Source organism: Monodelphis domestica, chromosome 4, assembly GCF_027887165.1.
Source record: "Monodelphis domestica isolate mMonDom1 chromosome 4, mMonDom1.pri, whole genome shotgun sequence".
Lineage (NCBI taxonomy): Eukaryota > Metazoa > Chordata > Mammalia > Didelphimorphia > Didelphidae > Monodelphis > Monodelphis domestica.
Window position 1 is genome coordinate 168,796,234 of NC_077230.1, and position 21,769 is coordinate 168,818,002.

A 21,769-nucleotide genomic window follows, 5' to 3' on the forward strand; every position below is an offset into this window, starting at 1 on the left:
ACACACACACACACTACTTGGGCTTTGCTTTATATCTGTGTTCATGTTTCTCCCTATGTCTTCTCCCTCCTCCTTGAGAGAAGAGACTATTTTTGTTTCTGTCCTGGTATCTCCACACATAGCACAGTGACTGGAACATAGTTGCGATTTAATAAATTCTTGTTGAAATGAATGAATCAATTCATCAATGAATAAGCATATACTGTGTACAGTCACTGCACTATGATCACCCATACTGGGGATACAAAGACAAAAGTAAATAGTCCTAGCCCTCAAGAAGATCACGTTTGAATTAGGTAAGACATGCACCAGTATAAATACATGCTATATGTGTGCATACACAAAATCAAATTTGTGGACCCAATGAAAGCCCACTCCTTCCAGCACAAGCAGTCAGATCCATCTGATGACAAATCAAATGGCTGCTTGATGTGGGATCAAAGGTTTTGACTCTCCACTTTGGAAAATGCACAGGAATTCTGTGGGCAGATAGGTGGCACAGAGGATACAGCACTGGACTTGGAGTCATGAAGATTCGTCTTCCTGAGTTCACATCTGGTTTCAGACACTAACTGTGTGACCCTGGATATGTCACTTAAAGCAATTTGCCTAAGTTTCCTCATCTATAAAATGAGCTGAAGACAGAAATGGCAAACCACTAAAGTGTCTTTGCCAAGAAAACCCCAAATAAGGTCATGAAGAGTTAGACAAGCCTCACCAACAGCTCCAAACTGATATTCTGTGACTGCTTCCTGGCTGCAGCCTGAGGGATGAAGAAAAGCCTTTTAATTAGCTGATCAACTGGAACTGAATGACCATACAAAAGGAATTAACCAGCTTATTTGATCTCATCCTGGAGGAGAATAATGTAAGGACTACCATAAGAAGAGAGAGGCCATTCCAGTCATGTACTCTCCCTACTCAACTGTCAGGAAGCCATGAGTACTGACATGGGTTTTTTTTTCTGTCTCTGCTGTGTTTTGTTCTTTCTTGCTATTAGATGAATGAGTGTTGGAAATAGATTGGACTAGGCTACAAGCTTATGAGCTTGGAAAAGTAGGCAGGCCACCAGAGAGAGGCAGACACTGAGGTCCATATGAATTTCCCAGCAGTTGAGTCTGTTGAACCAGTGGAACCATGAAACCCACACTGCTTGACCTAGCCCAATGGCAGAACAATCAGGCATCTGAGATGCCATGTCTCATCATAAGGAGGTGACACCATCCACCAGTTATGCTACATTTGGGAGCAACTTGCTGATTCTTTTGTACTAATAACATAAAGTTTAATTCCAGTCTCCCAAATGATTGAGGGGCACGGAAGAGTGGTTTTGGGGACATGGTTTTGTCCTTGGGTTCTTGCTATTTATTTTCAGTAAATGTCCTTTTGTAAATGTTAATTGATGTTAATTGCTTAGCAAATCTATCAAGGAGATATCAACTAGCCAGTATTGGGGCAGTAACCAATGGTGAATGATAATGAAGGTAATATAGCAGAATGAAGGCTTGGGTTGACTTTTAGAATGAACCCCATTACCCTTCAAAGGTTTCCTTGGAACCTAGGGTGGAGGGAGAACCTTCTTGAGCTTACTTTAAAGCTCTATATAAAAGTTGTTGTTGTTGTTATTATTATTATTATTATTAAAGAGGAAGGACTTAAATTGCATTTTGATGGAAGAGTTAAATCTTAATACTTTTAAAAATAGACTTTGTAGAAAACTCAGGACACTAACTGTATCCCTCTGTTTCCAACTATTTTTCTTTGATAGAATTTACTTAAGTGTTTCCCCCCTTGACTTCTGATTGATTCTAAGGCTAACAGTATAACTGTCATACAACATTTAAAACATTAAGGGTGATATATATATATATATATATATATCACTTAAAATCTTACCATAACCTTTTCAGAAAGGTATTTGAAGTATTATTACTCCCATTATAAAAGTGAGGAAACTGAGATTCAGAGAAGGTAATATTATATAACAAGTCATTGTCAGACACAGGATTCAAACCCAGGCCTCCCCTGACAATGTACTTTCTATAAAAACAGAAAAGAAATCAGTTTAAATAGTTATGGCTCCTTTATAGAATTGCAGAATGGCAGAGTTGGAAAAAAACACCAGAAGATATTTAATCCAACCTGTATCTGAACAAGAATTCTTTATACAGTATCTCCAACAAACCAAGATCAATCCTTTGAAGAACTCATAATCTCCCGAGACATTTATCCACTTCTGGACAGTTCCAAATAGCTGGGAAGTTTTTCTAGCCTAAATCTGCCTTCTGCTATTTTTCCCACTGCTTTTCATTTTGCCCTCTAGGGCCAAGCAGAATAAGTCTAATTCCTTTCTACATTATAACCCTTCAAATATTTGAAGACAACTTCCGTTCCTCTGAAATCTCCCCTTCTTTATGCTAAACATCCCCAGTTCCTTCCTCCTATGACATATACTCAAGGACCTTCAGCATCTAGGCTGCCCTCCTATGACCTGATCAGGGTCCTAAAATTGTGGTACACAAAACCAAATACAAGATTCTAGATATGGTATAAATAGGACAGAAGTTAGGACTATCACCTCCTTATTTCTGGATATTATGCCTCCCTTAATGTGGTCTAAGATTTCATACATACATACCTACTGGGATACATATATGCACATAAATATACAATATAGCTATATATTTACATACAACATATATATTATGTACATTCTACATATGTTATGTATAGGATGCACATAATCGATATTTGTAAACAATATGTGCTACACATCATACACGTTACTATACTATGTCTGTGCACACGTGGTATGTACTTACACACGTAGCCACATCATACTGCTGATTGATTTTGAGTTTGCAGACTACAAAACTCCTAGATCTTTTAAAAATTGTCATCTAGCCATACTTCCCCTATCCCTTATATATGAAATGAATTTTTAAAACCCAAATATAAGACTTTACATTGTATCTAATGAATTTCATCTTACTAGATTCAACCCAATACACTAGCCATTCTGACTCTGTTATGCCATACGTCATCCTTTCCCCCTTAGCATCATCTGCAAATTTAAAGCACATGCCTTATATCATGCAAAATTTTTATACTCCTAATCCTGAGGGATTTGAACTGCTTCAAAAATATAGCACATAAGGTACACCTACAGATTGTCCACTTAATCTGAAACATTTCCCAATAGGTTTGACAATATTGTCTGTAAAATCAAAAAAAGTCATTTCAAGAAATGTGACAAAAATTAAAATCCATTCAGATATGAAATTGATGTTGATTCCATCCTGACAGGATTAATCACTTAAATTTTCAGTTTTAAGTTCTTCTCTAAAAGTTCTCTCTCAAAGAAAAAGGAAAATATCAATTCTTTATTCTTCTCTCTCTATTCCTGTGAACATCCATTTGTACAGTTTTTTTTTTATTCACTATCACGAGTATACATCAATTCCTTTTTTTAACCTAATACTAATTTATAAGTAAGATTTTTGCTTCTGCAGAATTGAAGTCTTTTATATTCTAATATTCACAGAAATATATATAGTATAAAAGAATTTAATAATGAAATTAAAGATTTCATATTTACTATAGTACCTAACGGTTCATTTCCTAGTTCTTTCCCTCCTGCATTTGTCTAATACTATCAGGTTAAAAATAAGGGAACTAGCCAAAGGCCTTATAAATTCCTACTTAGTATCAAAATTCAGTCAGTCTGTCTAGTTTTAAAACTACGATACTGAGACACTATCTTTCAAAAGAATATCTTTCTTTTAGAAATAGAGAATAAAGAGATGCAAATCAAAACAGCTCTGAGATATCATCTCACACCTATCAGACTGGCTAAAATGATAAAAAGCCACAATGACAAATGTTAAAAGGGATATAGAAAAATGGAGACATTAATATACTGTTGATGGAACAACATTCAGTTGGAGCAACTTGGAATTATGCTCAAAGAGTTATAAAACTATGTATACCTTTTGACCCAGCAATATCTCTATTAGATTTATTTCTTAAAGCAATCAGGGGAAAAGGAAAAGAACCTATATGTTCTAAATTATTTATAGCAGCTCTCTTTAAGGTGGCAAAGAACTGGAAATTTAAGGGATGACCATCAATTAGGGAGTGGCTATTATGACGGAATACCACTGTGCTATAAGAAATGACGAAAAGGTTAATTTTGGAAAAACACAGAAAGACACATAAAATCATGAAGAGTGGAAACAAGCAGAACCTAGAGAACATTATATATAGCAACAGAAATATTGTTTGAAGAATGACTTGTGTATGTCCACCATCAGGGAAAAACTGATAAACAAAAACAAGACATAGTTTTATATAGACATAAATCTTTTTTTTTTTAAACCAAATAATGCCTTCTCTAATGGAGGAGAAAGGGAGTTAACTAGACGTTTAAATGTAACAAACAAATAAATAAAATTTAAAAACCAAAAGAACATGCTTCATATGCTTTATATCTTTCAAGTTTTCAAATATTTTAGAATAATAACTAATTCCTAATGGATAAAAACATGTAGATAGAATGAAAAACAACATCAAAAAGTTACCCTTTTTAACTGGCTTATTTCATAGTATAGTGGTTACCTATTGACATTTTGAAATTGGTTGTTAATATGGTTTTCAACCTCCTCCCCAAATGGTTTTATTGAAGAAATAGTTAAATTTTGGGTCACCCCAATAATTTTCTTCCTTTTTTTATTGACCAAAGTTTCTTTCTTGCTAAATGATCATGGATTACAAAGCACGGTTTTACATTATTCATTAAGAAAAAAATTGGGGAAAAACTGCTTGGCAAGAAACAGAATCCATTTTCAAAGTTCTTTTATACATTTTTAGATAGATGTGTTATTGAATAGAAAAATAGCTTCATCATTAGTCTAAGTACAGTTTCTCCTGGGAAGCAAGAGTAATTTTAGAGTAATATATGAACAGGCTAGAAAATAGCATCACTTTCTTTATATTAATTTCAAAAAATATAGCCAAGCAGGTCATGTCATATTAGATTTTTTTTTAAACCCAAACTTGTTACTTCATTGTTGAAGGGACTCTTCCTACCAGTACAAATCAGAAAATACAAATCTTTACCCCCTTTAAATTTTTTAATCTTTTGGTTTTTTATTCTTTATCAATTTTATTTATTATTTTATTTATTATCAAGTTGTCTGCAAGAACACAGTGACATGCCTGGGATCACAGAGTCAGTAATGTTCGAAACTGAACCTAGACTAGATTCTGAGATCAACTTTTACTTTCAACTACTCCATGCTGCCTCTCAGTCTACTGAAATAAAAGAAATTAAACTTAATAAGAATGTTGATGAGACTTTTTCACTTTATAAAAATAATACACTATGTCACACATATGTGGCATGGCTATAAAGTAATGAGACTCGTTCTACAAGCCATACACACAAATCAATCTCATCAGTTTATAGTGGTAAAAACACACATTAAATGACAACTGACAAATTCAATGTGTGATTTAGTAATAGCTTAAAATATCATACTGGTATATTAAGCCAATTAGAGACCAAAAGTAAAATGCAGTGTAGTATATAGAAAGTTTTTATATGCCAAAGGTAACACACACACACACACACGCATACACACACACACACACACACACACACACACACACTTTCTGGCATAAATTAATTTTAAATTTATCCCAATGTGAGGTGTGCCCTCTGCTGGAAAAACATAAAATGACGATAAAGTGATAATCTTGTACTACATATTTTATATTTCTATTCTAATAATAAAGACCAGATACAGTGGATTAAGCAAGACATTCTCAAATTTCGTCTTTCTGTTGTGCCTGCCAGTGTATTTCTCCCCCAGTTTCCCGGATCAGCACATCCTGTTATTTACAAGAAATCCCCCCTGGATCTTTTCTTTCTTTCCTCCTTCCCTTTCTCCAGTCTCTTCCTTACTTCCACAATCCCCCTTTCCCAGAGCACAAGTTTGCATTATTAAAGAAATAAATGTAGCATGTAGTCAATCTCTAGGAGTGCTACAATAAGATGAACTAAGGCTTCAAATCCATTTTAGGCTCTAGTGCTGAACCACAGCCGTAAAATAATTTAATTTCTATCCCTTTGGGAAACTTGACTCCCCATCATACTCTGATAGTTGTTTATTCTTGTTCTTTTGAGGCACTACCCTCCCTGACCATACATCCATCTCCATACTGATGTCATTTACTATTTGGGCTAGACTCCTCATACCTGAGGCTGGAACCACAAGCACAAGAGTTACCCCTTTGTCCTACATTGGCATAGGTGAAATCTGACCATTTTTTATTGATATAAAAATTCCTTTTTTAAAATTCCTGATTTTTCTGAAAAAAAATAAGCTTACATTTTTAGAGGATATGTATATGTACCTACACACACACATACACACACACACATACACACTTTGGTCTTTTACATTTTTCCCCTCTATTCTAGGGAACATGTGTTCCCTGAGTGCAGAAGGGAGAAAAGCCTCCTCCACCCACCTCCCACATTCTCTCCTGGATCTAATTCAATTAAAAAAAATTATCAAGTATGCACTACTAGTAAGTCCCTGTGTTAGGCCCCAGGGTTGAATCAAAGATGAAGAAAACTCAAGTAGAGGAGATGATGGGGAAATAAAAATAATTACAAGTACAAAGTAGTATGTGTTAAGTGCATAGGAGATGTGCAAAATCTTATGAGAAGTTTAAGGAGTTAAAGAACATTGTTAACTGATACATTAGAGAAAATTACATGGAGACCACCTGAGCTGTACCTTGATGGTATTTCAAAGGGGAAAAAAATGGAAGGTAAAGGGAGGAGGAACTAAAAAGGATCAGCAAATAATTGATTAAGAATGGAAAAGGACCCTGGAGATCACCTAGTACAACTCACTCATATTATATTACTGATGAAAAAAGGAAAGAACTTCCCAGGAATGGTTCAGTCAATTAAGAGCCAGTGTGCTAAATGCCTGGGATCCAAAGAAAGGTAAAAGCCAAAGCCTGCTCTCAAGAATCTCAAAGTCTAAAGAGAAGAACAGTGAAGCAGAAGAGGGCACGATGAGTTGGTGGGAAAGTGAATAGTTCAGCTGGGGCACTGAGTGTATAAATAGGGTGAAGCCAGATTGTGATAGCTCTTGAATACCATTTGCTCTAGGGGTTTGGATTTTATTTCATCCAGAGACGTCAGCATAGATCTCTATTTTTTAAGGCAGAGAAATGACACTCTGGAAGTGATGTAAGATGGATGAGAGTGATAGGAAAAATGAAAAATGGGAAACGAGGTCAGTCTGTGGATACCCTCTCTCATGCTCCTTGCTCACATTGTCAGCTATGTACTGGAAAGAGCAACTTAAAATCAGTGTTTACAATAGCATTTGTCATCCTATATTCATAAGTGATTCCTAATAATATCAATCCACTTGAAGATGTTACCATACACTCAATTGTTATTGATCAAAAGGCATTGTTGCCTTTCTCTTTCATCTCCTGCTTATATTTAGTTTTGAATTCCTATCAATCTAGGATTCCACAGTATTTTTCTCATCTATATCCTCAATTTTAGTTTAATTCTCAATCCAGGTACAAGCCTTTCATTACTCCCTACATGCTTAACTGTTCTCCTTGCCTCCAGATTCTCTTCCTTCTAAAGTAGCCTTTAAACCACTGTCATATCTAATCATACTATAGAACCTGTCAATGGCTTCCAAATCCAGCCTAAGATATTCTTCCTAGCCTAAATCCTGGTGTATCCAAATTTATCTCATGCTTTTGCCTCCAAGTGTGCTATGCTCTACCCAGATTATACTGCATTCTGTTCCATATACTCGCTCAGAGATTTCCCATATCTGTGCCTTTGTTCATACTCTTCCCTTTGCCTAGAATGCTCTGCTAGTTGGAAACTTGCTCATTCCCAATTTCTTGTTTCTTTCAGGAATCCTTTCCAGCTCTCTACCAACAGAAATAATCATTTCTTCCTCTGGTATTACATCCTGTGTAACCAGTCCTGTGCTCTTCTTATATTCTAATCCAAGTCATACTTGTGTATTATATAAAATTTTTACCTTTGTATGTGTCATATCCCCCATTCAAGACCATTTGTTACCTACCTCAGTGCTTAAAATAATACTTTGCACACAGTAGGCACTTAGTAAATGGTTGCTGAAGGACTGTTTACAAAGATAATGAGGACCTGAACTAAAGTGGAAACAATATGAGTAGAAAGACAAGGATGGATATATAAGATTCTATGAGGGTAAAAATCACAGACCTTGAATATTGGATGGAATGGGTATGAGAAATTGGAGAAAACAAAAAAGAAACTGAATATGATTCCTTGGAGGAAAAGGAATGTTAAAAGGAGAAACAGATTTGGGTTTGGGAATGGGAAATTGGTGATTTCAGGGCATGAGTGAAAAATTTTCAATAAGAAACTAAATATTCAGGATTCAGAGAAAAAGCCAGGGCTAAAGATAAAGAGTCAAGAGAGTCATCCACATAGAGTTGAGAGCTGAAACAAAACATAGAGTGAAATCACCATGCAACACTATAAATAAAGAAAAAGAGAGAGCATTGAACTGAGCTTTGGAAGACACCCTTGTCAAGAAGCTGAAGGAAGATGAGGAGCCACAAAAAGAAGTAAACTAAATCCAACCCAACTGCATGTTATTCACCTTCATCCAATCCATATCCCAGCCAAACTGGCTTACTTGCTTTTCCCAACACTGGGTACTCCATCATAAACCTCCTTGCCATTATAATTTGTTTCCAAGAACTGGAATGTGCTATATTCTTCACCAACACTTCTTGGAATAACTAGATTTCTTAAAGGCTCATATGTCACCTCTGTTGTTCCCTTAATTGTTAAGTGTTCTTCTCAAACATATTTTTATCTTTTAATATGTTGTATTGTCTCAGTGAGAGGTTAGTGCCTTTAGGGCAAAACCATCTTTGTTTTTGTAACTATGAATTAGTGTGGTGTTTTGTATAGCTGTTATACATTTAAATTGTGACATAAAAAATATGAACACTCACACCAATGAATTAAAAATGACTTGTCCCATTGGCTATCCTACACAGGAAAAAGAGGAGGACCCAAGCCCACTCATTCATTGATTCATTTCATTATCAATTATTATCACAACATATTGTGCCTATATGATAGATTAAAAGACTTTTTTTGGAAAGTCTGAGCAATCATCAGGAATGAGGTTACATGGTAGGAAAGAATGAGTTTTCCTTTGGCCAATGGATTCCCCACTTTTTAAGTAGAGGTACTGGGAGATTAAACTTCTAAAAACTGGCTGGGAGAATCTGGATTCAAATCTTTCTTCAAGTATTCCTGAAAGCTGGGTGATCTCAGGCAAGTAAGTCTCTTAAATTGTCTGGGTTTCAGTTTTCTCATCTATAAAATAAGAGTTTTGACTGGATGATGTAGAAAGTCTCTTCCAGCTCTAAATATATTTTACCATAAATTCTATGATCCAATGAGAAATGCAGTCCTCTACTTACAAACTATTATTAAAAAGTAAAATATGTGAAAAGTTATGGAACATATCCCCATCAATCTGGCATTCAATTATTCAAATGATGCGAGGTTCCTTGCACCAATTTTACCTTAAAATCTGCAGTTTAAAACTTTAATTTTAAAGCTACACTTCCTAAGCTGATCATTTCAAAGTTGGCCACCAAATAAAAATTTTAAAATGAAACACTAACCTTTTCCTGTAGGATATGAAGCATATTAAAATTCAACTGAATTCAATTCAACTCCCATTTCTTGAGAGCCTTCCATGTACAGTGAGTGTACGGTATTAGATAATTGAGATAAAAAAAATGGAAAAACAGCAGTATTTGACCTCAAGGGGCTTACAGTCTGGTAGAAGGAAAAGGCAGGTACACAAATAACTATAATACAAGTCATAATATACTAAGTGTGTAGGAGGCTTAGATAGCTAGAGGATACCAGCTGCTGGAATCTAAGGTGCTACCCTTCAATGCTGTTCTTTATTTTTGGCAGTTCATGAAGCATGCTGTCCACATTTTGGGGGTAAATGGTGGGGGGGGGGTGAAGAAAGGAGGCTGATAAACTAGGTGATGATTTATATGGCCGGATGAGAAAAGAAATTTGGTTTGGAAGGGATGGGGAGACTTACCCAGAAATAAATACAGACCAGACCCAAGATTGGACTTTTGATATATAAAAAATGCAGGGGAAAATGCTACAACAGATGGGGGAGGGGGAAGGTATTTCCATAAAGGTCAATTTTTAAACTCCTCCTACAGAACACGATCTACTCTTTGCAAAATATATCTACAATAACTCCCAGAACATAATGTCACCAGATAAACCTTAGGAATGGAACATATGGGGAAATATGAAAAAGAAGGTAGTGAAGTCTGAAAACAAGCAGGTTGGTGAGCTCATTAGCTGGGGTGGAATTTAAAAATCTTCACGTGAAAGAATATATAAATCAAAATAGACACACGTATTCAGATGCATGCGCACTAGGCATTCACACATAACATTTTCATATACAAAAACTTAACTTTCTATCACTGCTGCATTATAAGACTTATGATGAAGTTTCACTTTGGGTCTTTATAAATGCAAAAGCACCCTCTGGTGGAAAATGCAAGGTATTTGTTCCTAACAAGAATTAAAGCAATCATAAATAACATCCAGTGACAAAAATGGGGTGGATGGGGAGGGGGGGTTTGCGTCATTTTGTAAATGTGAAACATTTTAAAATTATAAACCCAAATTCATATTTTTAATTAACTTTACTTCACTCTTATTTTAATAAGCTATATTAACCATTCCAAATGCAAAGCACACAAAGGATAACATTTTAAAAAGTAGTCATTTGCACATGTAAAACCCAGTGGAATTGCATGTCAGCTACAGGAGGAGGATTGGGGGAGGAGAGGGAAAGAACATGAATCTTGTAACCCTGGAAAAATATTCTAAATTAATTAATTCATTAAAGTTTTCCAAATTAAAAAAAAAGTCATTTGTTTCAATAAATTTAGGATCTGTATATCTAACCCAGAACTGAAAAATGATCATCTATTATCTATATATTTAAGGAAAATGGTATTCAAATAATCAAGAAGAGAGCTGCCCTCTCTGCCAATACAGAGTTTGTGTGGCATAGTGCACAGTGGGGCTAGACCTGAATCAGACAGGCTCAAATTCAGAATCTGCCTCTGACACATAAAGTGTGGCTACAGGTAAATCACTTAATCTGAGCCTGTAAAAAATGGAGAAGTAGTACTTGTAGTACCTACCTCGCAGGATTATTATAAGGAAGATTCTCCATAAATCTTTAATTTTAATTTTAATTTTTTTTTCTTTCAGGAGAGGTAGTATACTATAGAGAGCTGGCTTTGGAGTCAATAAGACCTAGGTTCAAATCTCAACTTTCATGGGTAAATGTAACTTTTTTTGCGTTTCAGTGTTCTTAAATGTAAACTAGATATAATCATATCTTTATTACTTTATTACTTTCCTTACAGGGCTGTTAAAAAGCTTAAATGAAATGACATAGGTAAGCTATGTTTCAATCTGTACAGCACTAGATGAATGTCAGTTGTAAACGTTTACTAGCAGCATAAATAGAGCTTATAGATGGGTTATCCTTGAGTCTCTTCTACAGGTGACCAGGAATTTAAAAAAAGAAATATATCATTACTTGTGTATTTTCAACTATTTCTGAAGGGGGAAAGTTCACTTCGCTTTTTAAAAAACACTGGATTCTCTAGATAAGTTATGTGGGGGGAAAATTCCAACATATACCTTCACCTTTCTTGGGAGCTCCAGACTCACATCTCTAAATGGACATCTTGAAATGGGTTTCCAATAGAGCATTTTCCATATTTCCAACCAAACATGTCCAATACTGGGCTCATCCTCATCTTCTTTCTCCACCAAACTCTCCCTTTCCTCCTCTCCTCCTAATATTCTTCTTGCTATTAATGGCACCATCATCATCCATTCCTTAAGGCTCACAACTCGTAGGGCATCCTCTATCCTCACTTTCTCTCATCCCTCACATCCAATCTGTTGCCAAAGCCTGTCGATTTCAACTTTGCAATATCTCTTCAATATATGCCCTTGTCTCCTCTCACACTGCCACCACTCTATTACAGGCCCTCATCACCTCCAGCCTGGGCTATTGCCTCTGGTCTCTCCCTGTTCCAGTTCATGCTCCACTTAGCTGTCAAAGAAATCTTCCCAAAGCACACATCGGACCACATCCTTCTCCTCCTCAGTAAACTCCAGTGACTCCCTATCACCTCCAGAATCAAACATGAGATCCTCTGTTTGGCTTTTAAGGTTCTTTATAACTTGGCCCCTTCTGGCCTTTTCAGTCTTTTCACATTTTAGTTCTCCCACATAATTGGTGATCTGGTGACTGTGGCTTCCTTGATGTTCCTCAAATAAGCTACTCCATCTCCTGATTCCAGCATGTTCACTGGCCCTCCTCTATGCCCAGAATATTCCTCCTCTTCATCTCCAGCCCCTAGCGTCAATGGCTTCAAACCAAGTAACCCCACCACCACTTCTGCAGAACTTTTCTGATTCCTCCTTAATTCTAGTGCCTTCCCTCTGTAGATTATTTCCAACATTTCCCATATATAGCTTATTTATTCAGAGCTGTTTGCATGGGTGCTTCCCTATTAAACTGTGATCTCCTTAAGGGCAGGGCTCTTTTCCTTTTCTTTGTATCCCTAGAATTTAGCAGTGTCTGGCACCCAGTAGGCCTTTAATAAATATTTATTGAAAAATCATTAGATTTTTCTTTGGAATCAAGTTACTAACCTTTGTATTAAAATTCCAAATAATGGTTCACATTTATACTTTCTGTGAATTATAAATACCATTTTAATTCACTAGCACAATACTTTACATGTATTAGGCACTCAAATCTTTCTTGAATAATGAATTTATAAAGATAAGTATGCATTAAGATTAAAAATGGATTGAAAACCAAATATTAGATAGTCCTAAATCTGAAATTGCAGGTCATTTAAAAAAATTTGCCAACCCCAGTTTTGTCTTTCTGCAAGTGAATTTAGCACATGTAAATATGCCAGATTGATGATTCTAAAAACTGAGGTCTTCTGTCTACTTACAGAATGGGTGCAGCTTGAGTAACAAGTTTTTTTCATGCTACTTTGCTTTTACTGTTCGTGAAATCTTCATAAAATACATTAGAATCCAAAATGAGGCTTATTCAGTATTGAGAAAATACCTAAGGCAATAAGCATGCAGCAATGTGTGGTAAAGATCTAGATTTTGCGTACCGGGTAGTGGGGCTTGGATTTGAGACATGGATTATAATCCAGACTCTGCCACTAATTAATTGTGTATCTAGGAGTAAGTCAGTCAATTTCTCAAAGCCTGTTTCCTTATCTGGAAAATAAAGGTAATAATATCTGCCCTACCTACTTCCCATGTGTGTTGTGGGGAAAGAGCTTTGTAAACCTTTAAGAATTATATAAGAGATTATTATTACTCCTGACTGTCTAATTCTAAGAACTTTTATAAAAGCAAAACTTTCTGAAGCAAACTGTTTCAACAAAAATCTCTATGAAAAAGGTTTGCCAACTACCACCAAGGGCCTGTTTATTTTAAGTAAATTTGGCACTATAAAACTTTAGTATTGTAAAAAAAAAACCAACAAAAATATTGTCAGTTCCTTATAGGGTTTGGGTTTTCTGAGTGTGTTCATATGTTCTTCTTTTCCCCCATGGAATAGGCGCTGGAACAGCAGTGCTAAATGACAAGACAAATGAACCAAACACACTTTGGTTTGGTTGTTTCGGTCACGACTAACTCTTTGTGCCTCCATTGGAAGTTTTCTTGGCAAAGATATGGAGTGGTTTGCCATTTCTTTCTCTAGCTCATTTCACAGATGAGGAACTGAGGTAAACAAGGTTAAGTGACTTGCCCAGAATCACACAGTTATCAAGGGTCTGAGGCCAGATTTGAACTCATAATGATAAGTATTTCTGACTCCAAGTCTGGCACTCTACTCACTGGGCTACTTAGTTGTCCTACATGAAAACACTAATAAGTAGTCAATCTTTGCATCTGCTGTAGAAAAAGCCAGCATTTACCTTTGTCTTGTAAATATAATTGGAATCAAATTAAACACCCCCAAGATGCTGTACTCATTCTGGATTAGATGATATCCTCAGATTACTCATGAAATGAAAAATTGGTAGGTATTATTTCTGAGCCACTGTTCAGAAATCTTTGAAAAACCAAGACGAATAAGAAAGGTACTGCAAGGCTAGAGATGGAAAATTCTGGCCTAATTTCTTTTTAAAAAGGGAAGATGGTGAAATTTGAAAAAAATATGCTGGTGAGCTCGATATTAATTCACTGGATTATTTCAGAATGAATTATTAGAGGTATAGTTTATGAGCATTTAGAAAAAGAGGCAATGATGACTAAGCACCAACATGGCTTCATCAAAAAGTTGGTCAATCTAATTTTTTTTATATGGTTGCTAAACAGGTAGATCAGGAACATGATGCAGACTTGTCTCCTAAAGTCACATAACCTCCTGGTTACCTCTTTTATGACATTAACATAATCCACCAAGGATTTAACTAAATTTAAATGAATTAAACACAGCAAGGAAAGCATAATCAAGAGAATGGCAAAGACAAGGACTACAATGATATAATAAAAAAATAACACTAAAAGGCTATCAATCTTTGATTAACTGCAGTGACCAAACTCAAGTCTTAGAAAACATGTCAACTCCTCAACCCTTTGATAAAGGTAGAGGACTATGGGTACAGAACATTATATACTAAAACATCTCAGCCTCTGTCAGTGGGTTTTTCTTAAATAATTTTCTTTGTTACATTGAAGAGATCTTTGGATGAGGGGTATATTGGAAAATAATTTGTACCCCCAAAAAAGGATCAATAAAATTATTTTTAACAAGAGTTTGATTAGGTTTTTTTTTGGTTTTCATTTAATTGACCAAGTTCATTTAGAAAGATAAAAATAAAAGTAAATGATTTTAAAAAAAAAGAAATTGAAATGTTTTTGATAGAAATTTTAATTCTAGAAGACATCAATACATTTTTTGAGTCTGCTAGTGGCACAGTAGATAGTGTGTTGGGCCTGCTGTCAGGAAGACATGCGTTCAAGTCCTTTAACCTCTATCGCCTGTTTCCTCAAGTGCAAAATATGGATAATAATAGTATCCACTTCACAGGTTATTATAAAGATTGAATGAGATTTTATTTGTAAAATGTGCTTAGCACAGTACCTGGCACATAGTAGTTTCTATATAAATGCTTATTTTCTCATTCCCCCCATCTTTGTAAACTATATTTGATTATTCATCTAATTATATATTTATTCAAATGTGTTCAACACCTTATGCTAGGGATTTATTAAATGGGGATAATGACAGCATTGACCATAATGTGTGGTTGTGAGGATAAAATGAAACAACACACATAAACTCTATAAAACTATAAAATGCTCTATTGTTTAAATATTTGTTATTTATTATTGCTGCTATTATTATGATATGACTCAGAATCTGAAGGTTCAAATAATCAGTCCTTTAATATAAAAAAAATTATACAAATACCCCCAAGGTAAAAGAAGTTCCCAAAGCAGTTCCTGCAAATAAAAGCAAGTCAAAGGACCCTCAAAGGACATTATAGGTAGCCAACAAGTAGGTTCTCTGGGGTCTCAGGAATTCCCCATATAAAGTTCTAGAAATCACTTTTATAAATTCTTCTTGCCCAGAGAGCTCCAGCTGGGTCATAAAATGATATCCTGAGGCCAAACCCAAACTACTCCAGATCTGTACCCATAGCTTCTCCATTCACAATCCAAGCTGTTATTGAGAGATCACAGAGGCTTATCCCACACCTGCCCAGTTCCATTAGTATCCTCTGACCCCAGGCTGCCAATAACAAAAGTGGCCCAGACAATGAATGTCAGCTTCACAGCCCATCTCATTTCCTCATTTTTATAGCAATGCTGAGGGGGCACCACCAAAACTGGAAAAAGAATCCAATCCCCTATTGTTGGTCCGCTTAGCTGGTTAGGTTCTGCCCACAGCCACTGCGGAGGCCCACCTGGTCATTTCCAGTCTTGGAAAGAAGGGAAAGAATGTGGAGCAGAATGAATATGTAGGCCAGGATGAAAGCGTGAACTCGTGTGCCTTAAAGTTGAAATGTGTGACCTTTGCCACTTATATTATTAGTGGCTGGAAATAAAAGGGTGCAGAATTGTGAATCAAGATATTAGTAGAACCAGAAAGTTATGAATACACACACACACACACACACACACACAGAGGGCACCCCAGAACATCTCCTGGACAATGACTTTCAATTTCCTTGACAGTGGATTTTACTTTCTTTTATACTCATGAACTGCCTAAGGAACAGCTTTTACCTGGAATATATTTGTATATATTTTTACTAAAGATATTCATTATTTAACCCCTCTGACCCTGACCCTGAACCATGACTGGGGCCCTAGGAAACAATGTTCTCTAAGCTTGTCATATCTAGTGCTCTAATTTTTGCTTTTAGAAATTTTAATGAGTTGGTTCAGAAAATTGACAAATTCAAAATCTATACTACTCCTTCATAACTCTTCATGTAAAACCTGTTTTTATACTATGGCTCACCCTTATTTGCATTGAGAAAAATACAAAGGGCTTTATATAAAAAGATTCTAGAATTCTACCTCTGCCTCAAATAAATATGTTCATGCAAAGATACAAATCCTAATTCCTTTCGCTAGTTTTTAGTCTACCCTTTTAAGATTATAATGTCCAAAATGGTCTGAAGTTAAAGATAAATATTCTTTTCTTTTCCTTTGCTACTAATTCCTCTTTAATTTGAGGATGTAGCTTTTCAAAACAGTTGGTAATACAAATTTTACAGAAACAAAGGTAACTCTTCTTCCTAGCCCTAAATCTAGATAGATCACAGAGATCTCAGAGATCATCCAGTTTAGTGTTTACCTGATCAAAAATAACATCTATAATATGACCAACAAATGGCAATCTAGTCTCTGATTTAAGACCTTCAGTAAAAAGGAGAAGTTACTACCAGATGGAGTGGATTAAATGCTGGATGCATCGTCAGGAAAACCTGAATTAGAATTCTATCTTTGACACTTACCCTAGAACTACTGAGAAAGAAAGAAAACTGAAGAAGCATCCTTAACACACATTAGAGATGGAAACAATTGTGTGTAAAAAGAGCCTGTTGAGAAGCCCATACATGTAGGAGCTGATCTGATGCCATAGGTAATTGTATAGCTAGCTAGAGGATGCCCAATTTGCAGCATCCTCTAAACCAGTCTTCTCAAGTCAAGCTAAACATAATATCCTTCAATATACCCCTAGAATTAAAATATATTGTGCTTGGGCAGTTTATTTTCTTAAAGAAATTATACTGTTAAGTGTAATAAATTATAGGCGATGGAGGTTAGATGAGGACAGTATTTGATCAATTTTCTTCTATATTTTAGGAAATTCTTTAGAGATCATAGGCAAGTCTGGCACATAATAGGCATTTAATAAAATCTAGCTGACTTAATGACCTCTTTCAAGTCCAGGTTTCTGAGCCATAAAATGGAGAGGATAGTTACAGTATTTATGTCACATTATTAGGACTCAAATAAGATAATGAATGTATTTTACAAACCTTAAAACTATATATTAAAATGTTAGCTATTATCTCCTGAGATACATTCCATTTTTAATAGATTTAAATCGGAAAATTTTTTTCTCTTTTAACTAGAGGAAAAATATACCTCTCTGCTTCTAATCTTGTCTTCCAGAGTCAAAGGGAACAAAATTTATTTTTCTTTCATCCCAAAAGAGCTTTATGATAGCCCTTTAAATACCTGAAAATAGCTACCATTTTCCTCCTAACTCTTTGCTTTCCTCAACTAAGTATTTCTCAGTACATCAGGGAATCTTGCTAAATCACTGATAGACTGGAAGCCTTTTGATCACCCTCAGTCTTATTTAGCCCACCTACCTGAGAAATTATTTATCAGGATGTGTAGTCACTGCACATGCTATATAGCATATTGGAGCCATAGGTGAGAGTTGGTGAAAAGTGAACACCAGAGGCAGATAAGCAGCCCTGAAAAGGGCTTCACACATATTAGGCACTTAATAAATGTTTACTGAATTGAAAGCAGTGGTTAAGTGACTTGCTAGAGATTACCCAACTATCAAGTGTCTGATGGGTAAAATGGGGAATTCAAGAAGAAGTAGGACCTCTGGTTTGAGGAGAAAAGGAAAGAATAATTGTAAAACCTGGCACATAGAAGACACTGCTTGTTTCCTTCATTTCCTTCTTGATATAGATTAATATAATGTAATCCTAAATACAGAATTGCATTGGCAATTTTGGCAGCCATGACACACTTATGGCTTGTTTTTAACTACCTTCCCGGGATTTTTTTCTAGAGAAGCTGCTATTTAGTCATACCTCCCTCACCCTATACTGGTATATGGAATTTTATGCTACTGAACCTATTTATCCTTACTAAATTTAGTTTTATTAAATTCAGGTTATCATTCTAACCTGTTTAGATCCTAGCTGTTATCCAATATGTTAGTTATTCATTCCAGATTAACATCTTCTGCAAATAGGATAACACGATCTAGGTTTTCATTAAAAATCATTGCTAAAAATGTTGAAGAGCATAGGATCAAGGCATTCCAGAATCATTCCTCTTCCTCTGAGTTGACATCAGACCATTAATGATTAATCTTTTTGGTCAGTTAATTCCAAATTCAGATCATAGTTTGTTTTAACAAATTAGGATATATATATATATATATGTTTATACACACATACTATACATATAATGTTGATCAGAGAAAATAAATTTACTTCACTTTTTTAAAGTAGTGGTATCAAACTTGAGTACACCTATACATAAGGATCTTTGCAGGGCATATATAACTTAAAATGCCCCATATTAACACTATCCATGTTCTATTGCATTTTTATTTATTTTGTTAAAGATATCCTAAATATATTTTGAATAGGGTTCTACCTGCTCCAGTGTTGTTGACTTATCTCTGCCTTAAAGTATCATTTTAATTTTTTAATGTTTAGAAAAGCATGTATACCAAAATGTTTTCCTTTTTTCATTGACTGTCAATTTCTTTTATACCTAATAAGATGTTTGTTACTCCTAGTGTAAGATTAGACTCTGTGATATGTTCCTAATATTAGATATGACCATGTTACCTGAAACCACAGAAGAACCTGCAAAAGATGATTCCAATTCATCACTCTCCACAGATAGGATATCATTTTCTTCTTGTTGTTGATCTGATAAAGAAAGAAATGTCTCATCAATATCTTGACCATCCTTTGGGAATAATTCCTCAATTCCATTTTCCTTAATCTCTGTTTTTGAGCAAAAATACTAAGATGCAAATATTTTAAATAACTGCTTTTCATAGACACCATATACATTTACATCTCTTACTAACAGAAACATTTCCACTAATAAAATTAAACTTAAAAAAAACCCTTACTTTCCATCTTAGAATCAATACTGTGTATTGGTTCCATGGCAGAAGAGTGGTAAAGGCAAGGCAATGGGGGTTAAGTGACTTGCCCAGGATCATACACCACCGAGTCACCTACCTGCCCCTTAATAAGTAACATTTCTGTTTAAAATTGAAGCTTAGTTTTAAATTCTTATCTTTTACTCAATCCATAAAAGCTAGGATTATGTATTTTAACCTAATAAAATATCTATCCTCTGTAAAATCCTACTCAAGTTCCTCATTAAAGCATGGATGTAATCTTGGGTGTTAATCTTCTCTGGAAGTTGTTACTAAGTTAGAATGGTTTCAAGTAGGATGGTGACAATTGTCTGTTCCTGCTTTCCAGGACTAGCCCAGCTAAATACAAAAGAGGCTCATCACCATTAGGTGTGGGAAATCTTCAGGCACTGTAAGAACCTAGTATTGTATGGCTTAGAAACCAGTTATTTGTTTAATGCTAAACTCAGTGTTATACTAACTTCACTTATATTAATTAGAAACCCAGTCAGTTTTGAAAAATCCATGCAAAGAATGTAGGAAGTTTGTTTGTCCCCCCCCCCCCCCCACACACACACAATACAACTTAAATTACTCAAGTATCTTATCCGGAAACTGCCAAAATGTTGACCAATCAACTACTGGTTCCTTGTTCCTTTGTTTGAATCCTATACAGACCTACAGATACAGAGCTCTACCATAAAAAAAGCTTACAGAACTGGGGACGCAGGCTATCCTTTTTTTGGCTCTTCCCTCTAGTCAGATAACTTAATAAAATTCTCTCTAATTATTTCAGTTCTGGGTTTCATTCTCCATCTCATTGTGGGTTGAACAGTTTGTGATAAATATTTGGACACTGATATTCATGGAACAAAGAAAAGTACAAAATGCCCCTTAGTCTTGTGTGGCCCCCATCCACCTGAATAGCAAAATAGTGCCAACTCTGACAAAGAGCGCTAAAAATTCATGTCATTTTTAGATCATACCTAATGTCCTAGCACTCTAGATTTGAGATCCTTGTCCACTGACCGACAAGCTGACATACTACTAAAGTAACTGTACCATAAATCCTGACATTCTCATTACTATTGGCACCAGAAGACAAAAGTACATTCCAGCTAAGTAGAAGGATATCTTACTGTTTTTTCTTGAAGAGATAAAGAGGCTGGATAGTATATATCTAAAGGCAACAAGAAATATCATTTATGGTACATTTTGTCATCTTATATTTCGGTGTTCACAACAGACATTTATATAAAAGAGCACCATTATTTGCATAAGCATTCTTAATAGAAAATAAGGAGCCAGGGAAACTCCACAGTTAGTCAATATCTACTTTAATGCTCAGTTACTTCGATGCCAACTTGGGCATAAGAGAAGACTGCAAAAAATGTTGGAAAATATGGTTTGAGAATAAGAAACAAGAAGCAACATAGAACATAAAGAATCTTTGCAACTGGGTATCATGAGTAGTTTCTTCAAAAGAGCCCAGGATGGAAGATAACTGAACTACCCTATTTGAATTCTAACATTATGGTCCATTACAGTAGCATGAGGTCCTAGATGAGGAAGTAGAATCACGTTAAAGAAAACAAAATTGAGAGGAGGCAGGACATTCTATCTACTCAGTTTCCTTGAGGCAAATTTAGATTGTTCTCAAGTCTATGGGTTGGCAATTATTGATATTTATTTGGTCATCTCTTTAGGGGATAATAATAAGGTCTGATTTTTTTTTCAGGCCTTTGGAATCCTCTTTATAGTCTTTGAGAATTGCTTCCTCAGCATTTTCAGAATTATGCTCCACGGTGCACTGGAGTAGGGATAGACGAGATAGGAAGACCAATTTGGAGGTTCCAGTAATAAACAATCCAGGAAAGAGGTGATGAGGACCTGATCTAACTATATGAGTTGAAAGAAGGGAAAAGATTGAGAGGTGTTGTGTATGTAGAAATGCAAGATCTGCTAATTAACTGGATATATTGAATGAGAGAGAATGAGGGGTCAAGCATTCTTGTATTAATAGCGCAAGAATAGTGGTGCCCTCTTCGAACCAGGAAATTTTGGCAGAGGAGTGGGTTTGAGTGTGAAAAATAATGAATTTTGTTTGATGCCACCAGCAGAATTTCAGCTGAAAACAAGAGGATCAAAATGAG

At 35.4% G+C, this 21,769-nt stretch overlaps 1 protein-coding gene across 1 annotated transcript in view; it reads right to left on the reverse strand.

Moving 5' to 3' along the window:
- IFIH1 (interferon induced with helicase C domain 1) overlaps window positions 1-21,769 on the reverse strand; it is a 99,933-nt gene that overhangs the window by 51,813 nt on the left and 26,351 nt on the right. Inside the window, exon 3 of the mRNA XM_007494271.3 lies at window positions 19,312-19,395. Within this exon, the coding sequence (XP_007494333.2) occupies window positions 19,312-19,395 (84 nt within the window). The remainder of the gene's footprint in view (window positions 1-19,311; window positions 19,396-21,769) is intronic.